Here is a 16,244-nt window from a genome sequence, read left to right as displayed (position 1 = left end):
TTCTTTTTCTCTTTTTTTTTTTTTTTTTATTCTCTCTGAAGATGGCGACAAGGGCGGAGGCGGCCCGCCTCGCCTCCATCCCGCGTGCCCTCGCCTTTGCCCTTGCCCGCGCACCCCCTGCACTCTAGGACACCCCACCTCGCCTCCGCCCCACGCGCCGTCCTCGCGCCCGCTCACCTCCTGTCTCCTCATCTCGCGCCCCGTCGAGACCGTGTTTCGACCCTCTTTGTTTTTTACTCTCCGACCACTCCTCTATTGCTTATGTGGCCCTTTGCAATGATAACGAGGGCAGCGTCCCAAATGGTAGTAGCGAGCATGGCCTCGACGGGGTCAGAGGCGTGGAAGGCGGGGGGTGCGCGGGCGAAGGCGTGCGGAGCGGAGGCGAGGTAGGCTGCCTTCGCCCCAGCTGCCCTCTTCAGAGAGAATTAAAAAAGAACGAAAGAAAAAAAAAAATGAGAGAAAAAAATAAGAAAGAATAACTAGATTAAAAGGAAGAATAAGATGAATTTATACTATTTTAAAATAACGTTGTACTATTATAGACGTAAGTTGCACTCTTTAAGATATAAACTGCATCTTTTAAAATGAAAGTTGCACTCTTTAAATAAAAATACACTCTCTAGAAGATAGTTATACACTTATGGAGGAGAAACAACATAACTATCTCCCAAATAGTGTGATTTTCGTTTAAAAAATATAACTTTCTTTTTAAAGAGTGCAGTTTATATCTATAATAGTGCAACATTTTTTAAAATAATATAATTTTATCTTTTTCTTCCTTCTTCTCTAATTCTTTTTTTCTTATTCTCTAATTTTTGGCCTTTAGTTTTTTTTTTTAAAAAAAAAGTAAACAAAAGTGCTTCACCAGAAATGCTTCTGTGCACTTCCCGCCCTTCTCGCTTCCAACCCGCCGAGATCGCACTCACGGCCTCCGGTTGTCATGCTCTCCTCCGTCTCCACCTCGCTCGTCGCCGGCCCCGGGTGGGCATAGTGGGCCGCATGCCCATTCCATTCCCGGCAAGCTTCTCGACGCCGAAAAGTGCTTCCTCTTCGTCGTCGTCAGTGGCGATGAGAACGCGGGTTCCTAGAAGTGAGTTTGGCGCGTGAAAAAATTGCTGCAATGAAGACGGAGGGCGAAGGCGGAGGAAAAAGACGCGATGTCGTCCTCATTACCATCGTGGAGAGCTGCAGAGGCAATGGAGGAAGGTCAGAGAGAGAAAAAAAAAAAAAGGGTCGCTGCGCAAAGCGGCGCGAGACGATCAGTGAGATCGGAGGCGAGGAGGGCAGGGGGAGCGAGCGCATGGGGCGAAGATGAGGTGGGGTGGCTCAGAGGGTGGCGGCGAGCGCAGCCTCGGCGGGGTCGAAAACGATAAGAGCGATGGGTGCGCGAGCGTGGGCAAGGGTGTGCGGGTGCGGGCGAGGGCATGCGAGGTAGAGGCAAGGCGGGCGGCCTTCGCCTCCATTGCCCTCTTCGAAGAGAATAAAAGAAAGAACGAGAGGAAAAAAAAGAAAGAAAGAAAGATATTTTGATCAATTTTCTAAAAATTCAGATCGAATCTGCAAAATCCAAAATGATGACCTACTTTTGCAAAATCTCAAAACTAATAAATTTTTTATGCAAATTGGCCATACTATTGTGTCCAAGGACGAAGCTATGCTGCGGCCCAAGGTGGCCATGGCCCCCCTCAACTTTTTAATATTTGCTCAATGGTCCTTCAAAGTTTTTTTTTTTTGTAGACCATGGATAGCCGTAGCCCCCCTAATTTTTCAATATTTACTTAATAATATGGTGCCAATATATATAACTCTCTCTTTCTTTCTCCTAATCGTATACTCTTTTTATGAGTGAAAATATATTAAAAGCTTCTTGTTTATAAAGTCTTTTGTAATATATTTCTCTACTCTAAAAATTTTATTTAATAATTTTTTAATAAAAATTTTTAATTAGGANTAATTAATAATTTTTTAATAAAAATTTTTAATTAGGAAAACCTTTGTTTATTATTTATTACTAAAGTTTCTATTTAAATATATTTTGGGCATCCTGGAGATTGAATTCTAGCTTCGTCCCTGAAATTTGTGTCGGAATAACAAACAGTTAAAAAGGAAAGAATTCGCTGAGCAAAACAAAGGACTTCGTTACGCAAAGAGAGAGAAGTACGCAACTTCGCAAGCTGGAACCTTCTCTTCCTTCTGTGAAACTCAATATAAAAGAACAATTATTATGGGACAGTTAAATGCAACAAAGTCACAGGGTAATGGAAGTACAAATACCCTAGAGATAAGACTAGGCGCGGAGAACAGCTAAAAATTAAATTGCTATCTATACACAGCAGGACTGCTTTCAAAGAAAAGAGACGATTACTTAATCCACTCCCATCCGGCAATAAAATTTGACAAGCAATTTCCACTGCATTCCACTAGAAATCAACACAGTCGAATATTAGAGTTGCTATGTTTCTTTACTACAACAAAAGGAAAAATAAAAATAAGAACAAGCTAACTCCTACTATGGGTGTTCAGAGTGAAACAACAAAAATTTGATAATAGAGTCACACCCCTATGAAGTTTACAAGACATTTAGCATCCCTTCTTCTTCCACAACAAAGAAAATCTAAATAGTTAGAACTACCTTGCCTACATACAGTCTTCAAGTGTTCTTTACAGTGCGATAATTTGGAGGAATAGGGACCTTTCCACCATGCACCGAGGATTCCTACCGACAATAATCCAAATAAGTTATCAGAACTAGACATGATTAACAAGTATGGATAATAGGTGGCATGATTTGTTAAGTTAATTTTTTATTGGAATATATGAACAATAGAATCAATCAAAATCGTAGGACTCCCCCTGTTGGAGACTTGCTTTTAAACAAGATCGGCAGTTTTCCCATCTCTTAAGTTGAGTAAATTTCAAGAAAATAACACTTGGTTGAGTTGCACAACTAGGCCCCCGAACTTTAAGCAAGTTTCCCTTCAGTTCTCGAGCTTTTAAGTTAACCATTCCACAACTCCGAATTTTAAAAAGTGATTCCCTCTAGTCCTTGTCCTCGCTAAATTTGGAGATGAAATTACTGCAAGAGCATTCAAACATCTGTGCTCCACACATCCATCGGTTCTCAATCCCATCTCATATTTCAATGCGTACAACCCATTTAGGACTTTTCTCTACTAGGAAATTGAATGGTTGGATTGAAAGTATGAGACTGATGGAAGGACCGGCGGACTCGTGGTGTATGAAAGCACCAGTGCAGGCAATAATGTTTTCTCCTAGGCAAGGACTAAAGTGAAGTTGTTCTAAACGGTTGGGTGTTAAATGTCTAACTGAAAAGGTTGAAGCCCATAGTGAAACTTGACTTAAAAAAGTATAGGGCCTAGTAGTGTACAATTTACCCAGTAAAACTTCATCAAATACCTGAGATGTGAAATGAGGCATTGGATGCACATTTGGGCGTACATAAACTTGACCTGGCGGCATGCCAGCAGAAGGATATCCCTACAGCAGATTGTGGATAGTTTCAGTGCGTATTCAAAAAATATATGCTAAACGGACTAGGATAATTCAAGAAATGAGTTCGAGTTTGTTATACCGGATAATAGACCTGCGGAGGAACATTTGGAGCATTCGGCCGAACTACTTGCTGATAATTCCGAGTGTCTTGCACAGAATAAAGTTGGGTCCCACCAGGTAAGACAACGAAATTTGAGGAACCTGCTGCTTGTTTTGCTTTTCCTACATCACAGAATCATAGATTTCTTGGCAAATAAGAAAACTAATTGTTATAAAAATAATTTTGTGGCTTTTACATATACACTCCTTCAAAATCATCCGCTTACACGTACATCCCCTGTAAAATCTGAATTTCCATATAAAAATATACATATATGTAGTGAGTTTTCTGCAAAAACTATTTTTGGAATGGGATATTTACGGAATCCCCATGAAGAGGATCAAACCTTATTCTGTAGCCGCACCGTCCGCTAAAATTTGTCCTTTTTTAATGCATCGGCAATGGGTCTGAAAAAGTATCTAAAACGGTGAAATTTAGACATCCGTAGTCCTCCAATTCATATTCCATATTAGAACAAGCTTCCCAGAGAGGGATAGTTTTGTAAGAATACATACAATATAACGTTTCCAAATAGCATATACGAAAATTCAGATTTTTAAGGGGTACATAGGTAAATAGATGATATTATAGGGTATATATGTCAAGTATCTATATATTAAGGTGGAAAAATAAGTAAAAGAATGGTTAACTCACTAGAACTCGGCTCTCCTTTGGATGATTTTTTCTTTCTTTTTTTGTACCGTCCTTTTACTTTGGTGGTAGGAACTCCTAGAAGAGTCACCGGCGGAGTATAGAACATCGGATGAGTTTCTTCACGCCCATCACTAGAATCGTCCTCATCGTCGCTCGCTCCTTTATCTTTAGTACGTGAATGCAAACTTTTGCTGTCCAAGAATTTCTCCAATGCCTTCTCTCCACTCTCAAGAATGTCCCAAAATATCTTTCTTGATTCCTCGTGCCCCTGGCTCTTCATAACAAGATTATAAGCAAAACGCATCGCGCGATTGCGAAAGGTACGTTCAGATTCAGTGTATTCTAATGGCAATGACTCATCTTGCTTAAATCTATACACCCCCCTCCTAACATCTTTTGTCCACCTTTTTAAAATGTACCTTTCTGGAATTCTGTCCACATTCTTGACGCTAAATGCTTTTAAGGCGTGCGAACATAGTAGACCCATCGTCTCAAACTTTTTGCAGCTACAAGTAACTTCCAGTGTAGAAGTGTCGAGTAAAACTATGTAGACCCTGGAACCCCTTCCTTGCATTATGAGCTCAAATCTATATAATGTGCCACCTAATGGAATTTCCTGGAATGATGTTGCACCGCATCCATCAAGAAAGTCACTCTCAAATAATCTGTAGAATTTACGGGTGTAAATATTTGCAGCATGCTTCAACATCTCGCTATGCTTAACAGTACGAGCAGGCACAGTTTGTGTGCAGCGGAAGTCTTCTTCAAGCTCGTTTTTACGCCAATCCTTGACCAACTTCTCGAACGCAAGAACAAACCTTGCCGGAGTGGTTGATTTATCAGCAATCTCGTTGAATACATCGTTCGTGCTCTCACTCCGGTTCGATGATCGAATCCCGGCATCAAAAAAGTCCTTGTTAAGAGCCGTGCACCATCTCTCCTTAAATCTATAGAGATTATTAAGCCAAAGATTATCGTGTAAATTATACTCATGAAGCATAGCACCCCATGTATCCTCAAACTCCATCTCTGAATCGCACCCTTGCATACATTTGGCGAACATATTGTGAAAAGGGCGACAGGCATTAAGAGTTCCCATATGAGAAGGTGCATCCTTCTGAATCTGCCAATGACAAAGGAAATGATGTGTGCCTGGGAAAACCTCTTCGATAGCTTTTGCCATTTCCTGATCCCCACTTGTAATAATTGATTTAGGAGGCCGTCCACCCATTGACTCCAAGAATGTCTTAAACAGCCACACAAAGGATGTTGTCGTCTCATCTAAAAGAAATGCACAACCAAACATGACGTTCTGCCAATGATGATTTACCCCGATGAATGGTGCACATATTAGGTCGTATTTGTTTGAGCGGTATGTCGTATCGAACACCACAGCATCGCCGAAACAATCATAATCGATTCGGCTCCTACCATCCCTCCAGAAAAAATTAGTCATTCTACCCTCCTGATCTACTTGCACATCCCAATAAAACATGCCATCCTCATTGGTCCTACGCTTAAATAGGTTCACTAGGCTTTGGGCGTCTCCCGCCTCAATAAGGTTTATACTATGCACATTGAGATTATTGTAGCAATCCCGCATAGTAAATTCCGCATTATCAACTCCCTCGCCTTCTTCATTTATATCGGCTAGAGCATTAAGATGTTGGGTTCCAACTATTGCTAGTGGATCTGTCACACCCCCCTTTGCAGGCGTCAAAGACCTTGCAGATCTCAACAAGTGCCTTTCTTCTGGTTTAGCCAACTCATGGTTATGATCGGAGACCAACCGAATCACTTTCCACTGCCCCTGATCATCGACTTGAAAGCGAATCATGGCTTTGCAATCTGTTCTAGTATCGGGCCGATTATAATTTGCCTTCGTAAGCTGCTCATCATCTCTATGTCCTTCCTTTGAGCAATAATAATCTTTCGTACGGATTTTTTTAGTCCCTATATAATAATACTGCTTTCCCTTTCGAACGCTAAAGCCCATGCGATGTCCATAGTCGCAGTACAACCGGTAAGCTTCTTCTTCGCTATGTGCTACACTCTCCATTAGTTTCTTGTCCGCCTCCTCGCGGCTCAAAACGGCCGCAAACCTGTCCTTTCTTTCTGATTTTTCTCCGCTCTCCTTTCCCTTATCTGCTTCTTCTTCTCGGTCCTCTCCATTTTTCTCCGCCTGTTCTTGGTTACTGTTTAGAGATATCGTCTCTTGCGCGACCTCCATGTCGAATGTAGGGTTGTCCATCACTGCAATATCCACCATTAAGACAGTCTGGCCATGTAATAGATCAGATAATGATTGAAAAATAAATTTTAACATTACAGTAAATACAATATTACCACCACATGATTACTGATAAAAGCTTAGCAACTGTGAATATTTGGTTTTACATTACTGTTGAAACGAAAAACTAATTCCAACAGAACTGCTATGAGATTCAGCAATAATTCCATATGAAACGAAGAATATTAGAAGTAAATAGCCAAAATAAAGGGAGTACTTCAAAAGTAAACAAAACCCTAATGTCAACACTTCCATCTAAAACAAAAAAATATTAGAACAAAATAGCCAAAATAAAGAGATTGCTCCTGATGTTAACAAAACCCTAAAAAACCCTATATTTATGATGTTTCCCCCCCAAAAAAAACCAACAAAAAAGGGATTTTGAAACAAGAAAACAAAGATTTTAAGCCGATAGAGGAGAATTAAAAGCATCTGCACAAAACCCTACCAAGTCCTACCATGTAAGAGATTTACCCCCAAAAAAATAAACAAAAATTGTATTCCGAAACAAGAACACAAAATAATAAACCCGATTAGAGGAGTATTAAACGCATCTAAAGAGTATCAACAAACAGATCTAGAGAAACCAAAGAGCTCACCGATTTTGGGGAAGTTAATACAAGAAAACTAAGATTCGGCGCCGAATCACCCCTAATCGCGAGCAATATCCCCAAATAGTTGCCCCAGCAGCCGATTAGGGCACGGACGCAACCAAAAAGGGGGAGCAAACCCTAGAAGAACCGCGGATCGCGTCGGGAGGCCGAGGAGAACCACATCGACGAAGCTTCCACCTCCGAGGAGCGAAGAGATCGCCGATCCGGTCGCCGATCGGAGATCGGAGAGGACGGGGGGCGGCGAGGGGAGAGAGGGGGCGAAGGGGAAACGTGGAGGGGCGAGAGCGAGGATGGACCGAGTCTAAGGATCGGGATTTTTTAACTCGCCTGGACCCGGTCTAGTAAGCCGGGGGAAAAACTGGACCGGGTCCAGAGCAATATGATTCCCCGAGGCCGAGGGATCTGAGCGGTTCAGTGGTTGCAGCATATTTAATCGGAAACCATGACGTGGCGGGATGTGATTGGACGGGATTAGTGATAGTACCGTGGAACGGGTCAACGCAATTATTGGACCTGGTAGAGGTGATAAGGAATCCTATGGTAGTAGAGCAGGATAGGAGGCCGCCCATCTTGCTTCGTTCCTCTTCCACCTGCTTCTCCTCCTCTTCGCTATCCTCCCTCGCTTTACCCTTCTGCAATTTTTTTACCATGATGTTTTAGAATTTTTGTATCAATGATCAACTCTATTAGATTTAATTTGTAATATTAAAATAATTTTAAATTTTAAATTTAATATTTTTTTAAATCATTTATTTAGTCATTTAAAAAGAACTAAAATTCAACGGCTCAAAATAAAAATTTCAGAAAAAATGATAATACATGATACTAAAATTTTAGATAAAAAATATTGATTTCATAATAGTATAAAAAAATATTTTTCAAAATTTTACGTAGTTTGAATATTTTTACACCTCAACCAAACAAATTATTAATTTTTGATCTATTCGATAACAGGATAAATAAAATTATAAAATTATAAAATTTATTTTCTAGCTACTTCCAATAATCTAGATGAAGTCTATTGGAGCCGATCGTCGATTCGAAAGTCTCAGAATCGAAAATAACTTGATAACACAGAGGTCACCATACTTCTAAAAGCATACAAGCCTAAATCCTTTTTATATCATGTTTGGGTTCCATAATTGAATTTATCTGAGCAGTTTAATTAAAATAAGGATTAAGTATTTGGTGAGTAGGGAGGCTTTCCTAAGAGGTTATCTAGTTGCACATAGTTATAATTACACTATAGTGATAAATTAGAGATGTCGATGGATACAGATATCTGAAATTTTATCCGAACCCGAATCCGAATGGAGCAAATTTACTCGATACTAAATAGATATGATTTTGCATATGGATATAAAAAAAACAAAACCTGACGGATATAGATTTTGACTGTACCCGATCCGAACTCGACCCCTACCCAAACCCGACCCATACCCGAATTTATTTTACATTATATACAATATGTGTATAAAAATTTAATGTTAAATTTTAATTTGTATTTTAAAAATTTAGATTTAATGTTATATATTTTGAAATATTGAAAAGAGAAATAATTATTTTAAGTTCGGATTTTTGGGTTCGAGTTCGAGTTTCGGATTTTTGGTCGGGTTCGGGTTTGGACATAGATTTTAAAAATCTGTCGGGTTTGGGTTCAGGTTTGGAGTGGGGTACGGGTTCGGATTTTTGAAAAATCCGCTCCGAATCCGACCCGTTGACATCCCTATGATAAATACATATAGATTAAAGCTCAGTGTTTGATTTTGTGTATTTGAATTTAGGGTTATTTGCATACACGTCCCTGCAAATATAGTGAATTGCGGAAATATTCCTGCAAAACGAAAACTCAATAAGTTGTCCCTACAAAAGTCCTAATTTATGCAGATATATCCCTCTAGTTAACATCCGTTAAAGAACTGTTTATTTTTTAACAGTTTTCTTGTGAAATAACCATTTTGCCCTCACAAATATATCCCTCTAAAATACCCTTCTTCCCCTTCTCTTTCTCTTCCTCTTTGGGCCGCTGGAGCGAACAACGGCGGCGGCGCGGGGTCGGGTTCGCCGACGACGAAGAAGAGGGAAGAGAAAGAATGAGAGAAAGAAGAAAATGGAAGAGGAAGAGGGAGAGGGAGAGGGAAGAGAAAGATGAAAAGGAAAAGGGTTCGCCGCCGCGCGCCGCTGCTGCATCTCCTCCCTCACCGGCAACGAAGAAGAGGGAAGAGATAGAGGAAGAGGAAGAAGAAGGGTGAAGAGAAAGAGGGATAGGAAGAGGAAAAGGGAGGGCTCACGGCCGCCGCTGCATCTTCTCCCTCGCCGGCGACGAAGAAGAGGGAAAAAGAAGAGGGAGAGGAAGAAAAAAGGGAAAGAGGAAAAGAAAAGAGGAAGAGGAAGATGGAGAGGGTTTGCCGCGGCAGCCGCCGCTGCCGCCGCCCCCCTCGCCGGCGACGAAGAAGATGAGGAAGAAGAAGAAGGGTAGAATCGTAAATTCACGTTATAATTAACCATGGTTAAGTATTTTTATCGTGGTTAACAAAAATTTTCTAACAATCCTTAACGGCAGGGACATATCTGCATAACTTAAGACTTTTGCAGGTACAACTTATGAAGTTTTCGTTTTGCAAGGATATTTCTACAATTTACTATGTTTACAGGGACATGTATGCAAATAACCCTTGAATTTAATTGTCATAGTTGGAATTGTATGAGAAGACTCGGCAGCAATAGTTAGAACGACGTCCAAATTGGGCGTATCCAATTGCAATTGTTGAAGAGCATGACTTTAAACAAAATTTAAGCTTACCTCCATAATTGTTAAAGAGATTTTTTTTTTCTATATTGGAGGTAATTTCATCACTATATGTATAGTGATAAAATTTTGTCAATGTCCTTCTTAATAGCCTGCAATCAACTAAATTATTTCTAATTGCATCACTTTCTACTAAATTCAACCAAAAAGAGGCATATAATTATAACTTCTAAATTTGTAACTGTCTATATTGTATTTTATTTATATTTAACTAAACAGTTCCTAGATTTTTAGAAATTGCCAAGGGGATGTATTACCTACATGGCTACATATGATGAGGAAATATTTGTTTTCAATAATTGAATTTGTCGAATCAAGTTAAAATCTTTGTTAAGGATCTAATTAGTATTAAGGACGTACTATGATTTTTTTTTTTCTCTAGATCAATTTAAGATCTGATTAGTATTAAACGGTAAGATATTTGGGATTGGAAGAATAATGCATTACGCGTCATGAGAAAATAGAACAAAAAATTGTTGTCTATTTTTATAATTATTCATTTATAATGTGATTTATGTGATTCTATAAAAAAAGAAAGAAATCTGTTTCTATTCTTTTTGAACTATTTTAGTTTGGCCCAATCATAATTTTAATCAAAGTAGGTTCCTGCTACGTTTGTTTTAGATTTTTAGCAATAATTTTCTCTGTTAGAGATTATTACTAGTGTCAATGCTGACTCAACTGTAATAGAACATTTGGTGCGTAATCTGAGATTCCTAAAGCGTCTGTTGTAGCAAGATATAGAAATGTAGTCCTAAGTCTTAAAAATTAAAGCTTTAATGTGAGGTATCTAATTCAGCATTTGAGAAAAAATATTAAAAAAATGCTCTTAATAATTTTTATAATCCAAGCTAAGAGCTGCACCTTGTCTAGTGCTTCGATTGGTACTTTGCTGGCTAATCCAAAGGTCATGGCATGTTTATTAACGCAATGTTTAGTTTTGGTATAAGGGAAAAAAATAAAGCCTTATTTTCTTTCTTGGATCTAAACTGTGAGATCTCGTATAATCTTATATATAAGATATAATAAAAGTAAAATTCTGAATCCGACTGTAGTATTTTGGGCGGTGGTTACGCCCAAGAGATTAAGAGAGTATATTATTGAATTTTATTAAATTTTTGTGATTTAAAACTTGTTAAGGTCTTTTAGACAGCCTAATAATTAACTAGTGTAGTGACTCGCGCGATGCAGCGGGTAGATATATTATAATTTTTTAAAATTTAAAATTTAAATTTTAGATCTTTATATTTCTATAAGTTATTTTGTCATATAGCAATCTTAAATAACAAATATATTTTCAAATTACCTAACAAATAAAGACTTATTTAACTAACATTCAGTATTTAAGAAATTTCACAGGTACAAATAGTAGTTGTAGCAAAGAAATTTTTTATGACATATTGTTACCTAAGGCGAGATTTTTTTGCTGGGTGAGCTTTCGGATAAATTTTCGATCGAAGGGTCAGAACTGTGAAGTAAAAACACATAGCAATCTCAAATAATAAATATATTTCCAAATTATGTAACAAATAAAGGCTTATTTCAATAACATTGGGTATTTAAGAAAGCTTTAGTACCTTGAAGATACTTCAGTAACTGGGCTGAGATCTTTTTCACTTTTTATTTTTCCTTTTTTTATCAGAGTTTATGGTAAAACTTTTTTCGACTTTAAAAGAAGCAACACCCTGACTAAATCACTATGAATCAGGTAATTGAAAAATATGTTTCTCATATATTTTTAGTAGATATATTCGGCTTAAACTATGTGAATCTACTAAAAGTACTCCTTAACAGACTGAAAGCAAATTTGGAAACAATGGTATTTTAAGCAGTAAAGTAACATTCCTTATAATGACCAGTTCAAGCCATATAGTTTTAGCAATATAGATAATCTGAATACTATTTATAATTTACTGGAATTATAAAGCCACCAAATTTAAGTAATAGAGATCCTAGAACTTCAATTTAAATATGAGATGATTGCAACTGAACGAAGGATTAAATAATAATAAAAAAGAAAAAAATAAACAGAAAATATATATAAAAAAAGAGGCTAAAGAGAGGGTTCTTTGTACTTTCAAGAACTAACATTTGAGAAAGCAAAAAACTGGTCATAATTATTTGAGCATATATAGGTAGCAAAAAGGGAAAAAATTTAGGTAAGAAAGTTAACTTGACAAAGTAACAAAAAAAAAAACAAAAAAAAACAAAAAAAAAAACAAAAAAAAAAAGAAAAGAAAATTAGATGGATATCCAGAAGACTAAAGAGAACAAAGAGGAGTTTAATAAATCAAGCTTGCAACTAGAAGGATCAATTGAGTACAAATGATCAAGAAGTTGAAACCTATGGGGTAAGAGCAGTAATTTAAGTATATACAGGTGATAAGCACAATAAGTTTGCATTATAAACATCAACTAAGAAGATTTCAGTTATACTTTAAAATTACATACCTAGAAAAGGGAGCAAAAAGGTAGGATGAGCAACAAACTTAAAAATAAACTATGAAGCAAGATACCCGTTCTTATCAATCTGTAAGGCAACAGCAGGAATCTACAATGCGAAGTATAAAAAGACTCTATCTACTATTGTAATGCAATTAGGAGAGGGAATAGCAAACATAAGAGATGGTTACCAAGGGCTTAGACCGTCCAAATCTCTTATCTTTTTCCTTCATATCATCATTGCCTCAAAAGGTATTGCAAGAACTAATATTCGATAAGTACCAGAATAGAGAAAAGAGAAAGAAGTATAGAAAGGTCAATCTCTAACATCTGTAAAACTTATCACCTCTACCTATTTTCCTGTTGATAAACTGTGTTGTTCAAATTCTATAAATAAATTTCCTAATCTTCTTACTTCTAATTTAATTATACCTTAATTTGATGCTTGATTAATGTTTATGCAAAGATGTTGGTATTGGTTGAGAATTGACGTTGATTTCTTTCTCTCTCTCTCTCTCTCTCTCTCTCTCTCTATATATATATATATATATATATATATATATATATATATATATATATATAATATAAAAGAGTAGAAAGGGATGCAGGATAAAGAAGCTTAATGGGTTCATGTAAGCTGCATTGGCAATGTCTGGCTTTAGTACAAAGTAACAGTAGAAACAGCGGATTACTGACAGTAGTCAATGTGCAACCAAAATCGTAGTTGGGACACACATAGCTACAGGGGCCTGCAAATAAACACATAAGCAAAAGGCACCATTGATAAGCATAATAGGAAGTGGTTGCCTATAAGCAGGCCATCCAAACTTCCGCTTGTTCCAAGGCACTATTTTCCACGTTGTGCCGTACTTATCACCATGGTCTCAAAGAAGAGCATGAAAATGACAGGAGTTTAAAGAAATAAAAGAAATCAAGTAATACTGGAAAAATCACAATGCATTAAAGAACTGGGGTAAAAGAGAAATGATAGCTGCAAGATAAATAATTAAAATACTGATATTAGAATTCCACAAATTTATAACAGTATATACATTCTTGAAAAGTTGCAATTCAAGGGAGTGAAAACACAGCAATAAGACTAAGTTGAAGTAAGAAAAAACAGGATTGAGAAACAATGCTCAAAAAAAGGCTGGGGGAAGCGGAAATAATAAGCAGAAGTCGTCGGTACCTTAAGTTGGTAGATATCCGTATTTCAACAGTTAAAGTAACGGCGGAAATTCGGTGTATCCTGGTAGATAGCTGCAGCTACTTGTAAGAAAGTAGGATGAACCAACTCCTAGAAATTATCGCATTGGGGAAAAAATTAGACCGTTCAAATTGCACAGATGAACATAGGTCTCTTATGTAAAAGACTCTGAGATCTAACCATGGGGACAGTTTGGGGTTGTGTAGGTGCTCCATTACTGAGAGTGAAATCCTCTTATGTTAGAAATATGATTGGAAGAAGCATTTCTACGAACAGGTCGTGGGCATATCAGAGTGCTTCATCTGCATAAAATTAATACAAAAAGGCAAAAAAAACAACAACAATTTTTAACCACTTACACTAATTTATACTAAGGGTTTTATTTTCTACTATTATAATCAGTGTACATTGAATTGAAGTGATAATTATTGAAAAACAAACTCAGAGAACACACACACACACATATATATATAAGAAGAATCAAATAGGCATTACTATAGCAGTAATATCATGAGATATGGCGATACAGGTTATCAAGAAATATAGCATTGTTTTGTAACCTGCAAGACAGTAATATTTTGTGGAAGATTAGTATTTTCCTCAAACAATTGGTAAGTAAACATGATATATCTGTGTGAAAAAGGTACTTACAACTCATGAATATATCCAGGACACTCTTCGAGTAGTATTAAGAGCCGACAGCCAGCAGGAAGGCATAGGCAACCTGCAGAAATCGAAAACAGGGACTTGCGGATTCCACGGCATATAATTTTTTTTGCTTCGAAAATCAGGGCGAAGGAAAAGCAAAAGAATAGAGTTTTTTCTACAGAACACCTCAAAATAATGATGTAAAATAACCAAGTCTTGAAAGGTTGCTAAAAAAAAAAAAGGGAAAAAGAAATCAAATGCAGGTAAAAGCAAGTCGAAAACAAAGAGATTTGACAAATCAAAGCCAAAGATGCAATTTGGGGAAATCCCAATAGTTTAAAAAAACATGAAACCAATGTTTACAAAGAAGAGAAGAGTAAAGAGGAGCAGCAAACATGAGTAGGTATGGAAATAAATAAATAATTTTTGCTCAGACACCCCTAGTTATCAAGCATTATCAGATTGGCAGCGAAGTCTTCCTGATTAATAGTGCCAACCGAGCTAGAAACCATGCGAACGCCGAAACCATTCTTAGCACAAATGAGAACAACTGGTTGCTTAAGAAGTAAGCCATCCAAAGTGCTCTCATTACCAATCAAGAAAACACATGCCTTTCTCAATTATAGCGATCATCTGATTTTGGGAAAGTCATCATCGCACGGGAGGAAAACGGGGAAGACAAAGTCTCGGGGAATAGAAGGTTCAAATTCTTATCACGTTCAAGTGCAAGCAAAATAACCCATAACAAACAAAACATTGCTATAAACTGCACAGGACCGAACTACAGTTCTTCCCCCCCTGTTTACTTTTGTCTGGACTTCTTTGGGACCCCAAATCTGAAATTGGAAAAGGCCCCTCCTCAAACCGTTGCACTTAACCATGCTGAAGGAAAGGAGAAAGGAGGAGCCTGTGGATTCTAGGGCACTTTTTTTTCTCCTTTTGTTTTAAAGCATGCTGCAGGAAAGGGGAAAGGAAAGAGTTTTACCTAGAGTTGCTAATTTATACCTCTATTTACATGATCAGACATATAAATGTAAAGGAATAATATTTATCACCATCCCAACACCGCGCCCTACTTCTCCGATGCCCGCGAAGCGCCCTGCAATCGCCTCGGCATTTCATCGAATAGGGCGCGAGCGCTGGGGAGAGGGCGCAGGGGCCTGCAAGCTCCTCCGATCGATCGCATGATGGCGAGGGGGAGGAGGAGAAGAAGATCCTTGCAGATCGGAAAGAGATATGAGAGAGTTCGGCGCGGATCCGCAGGACCTCCGCGCCATGCGGGGCGACAGGGGAAGGAGGCGGGGAGAGGGGTGTGCGAGAGGAGGGATCGACACGGAAGCCTGCAAGAATTCAACTTATATATGAAGCGTAGAGAGAGATCGAAGAGGCAGAGGAAGGATTGAAGAGGTGGAGGAGGGATCGAAGCGGCGGTTGCAGGGGAGGGTTAGAAGAGGCGGGGCAGGGATCGAAGCGGTGGGAATCGGGGAGCGATCGAAGAGGCGGGGGCAAAGGAACGATTCCGATCTGAGCCCCGCAAGCTTCATGGCTGCACCCCACCCCCCACGATCGAGAGAGCTAGGGTTTCGGGGGAGGGGAGAGGTCGAGGGGACGAAGGGGATCGAAGGAAAGGGTCGGAGAGGAGAGGAGAGGAGAGGAGAGATAGGGGAGCAACCGGGATCGAAACGGATGCGCCATCGAAGAGGCGGGGGTAGCAGGGATCGAAGAGGCGGGGTAGCGGGATCGAACTGACGGGGTAGCAGGTGGGACCTATGACGGGGCCACGTGTACAAAATTAAGCATGGGATGACACGTGGATCCCTAACACGGGAATTAATAGAGGATATATAGATAAGCCTTACTTCGTGTTGAAACGAGAGGAGTACTTATCAACACTTAGGAACCCAACTAAAGTTTTCATGTGTGAGGTTTAGTCCCACATTGAAAACTAAAGGGGTGTTATTGGTTTA

General features: G+C 38.6%; 1 protein-coding gene and 1 long non-coding RNA gene across 5 annotated transcripts; both read right to left on the bottom strand.

The window, feature by feature from the left end:
- On the bottom strand, positions 2,362-7,803 carry LOC109725809 (protein FAR1-RELATED SEQUENCE 5-like). 2 transcript variants are annotated; one of them, XM_020255175.1, is made up of 5 exons: positions 7,157-7,803; positions 4,268-6,545; positions 3,593-3,735; positions 3,418-3,498; positions 2,362-2,716 (listed from the first exon to the last, which is right to left on the bottom strand). In XM_020255175.1, the coding sequence occupies exons 2-5, from the start codon at positions 6,534-6,536 to the stop codon at positions 2,651-2,653; spliced, it is 2,559 nt and encodes an 852-aa protein (XP_020110764.1). In that variant the 5' UTR covers positions 6,537-6,545; positions 7,157-7,803; the 3' UTR covers positions 2,362-2,650. The 2 variants fall into 2 exon arrangements, with proteins under 2 accessions (XP_020110764.1, XP_020110765.1); XM_020255176.1 differs by having other exon boundaries at positions 4,268-6,520.
- On the bottom strand, positions 11,410-16,002 carry LOC109725810. 3 transcript variants are annotated; one of them, XR_002220343.1, is made up of 5 exons: positions 14,281-16,002; positions 14,125-14,189; positions 13,810-13,931; positions 13,612-13,719; positions 11,410-11,448 (listed from the first exon to the last, which is right to left on the bottom strand). It is a non-coding gene; the product is annotated as an uncharacterized LOC109725810 (long non-coding RNA). The 3 variants fall into 3 exon arrangements; XR_002220342.1 differs by lacking the exon at positions 11,410-11,448 and adding an exon at positions 13,026-13,171; XR_002220341.1 differs by lacking the exon at positions 11,410-11,448 and having other exon boundaries at positions 13,399-13,719.

Source organism: Ananas comosus, linkage group 20, assembly GCF_001540865.1.
Source record: "Ananas comosus cultivar F153 linkage group 20, ASM154086v1, whole genome shotgun sequence".
Lineage (NCBI taxonomy): Eukaryota > Viridiplantae > Streptophyta > Magnoliopsida > Poales > Bromeliaceae > Ananas > Ananas comosus.
The sequence above is the reverse complement of the archived record's forward strand: the minus strand, read 5'-3'. Positions and strand labels throughout refer to the sequence as shown.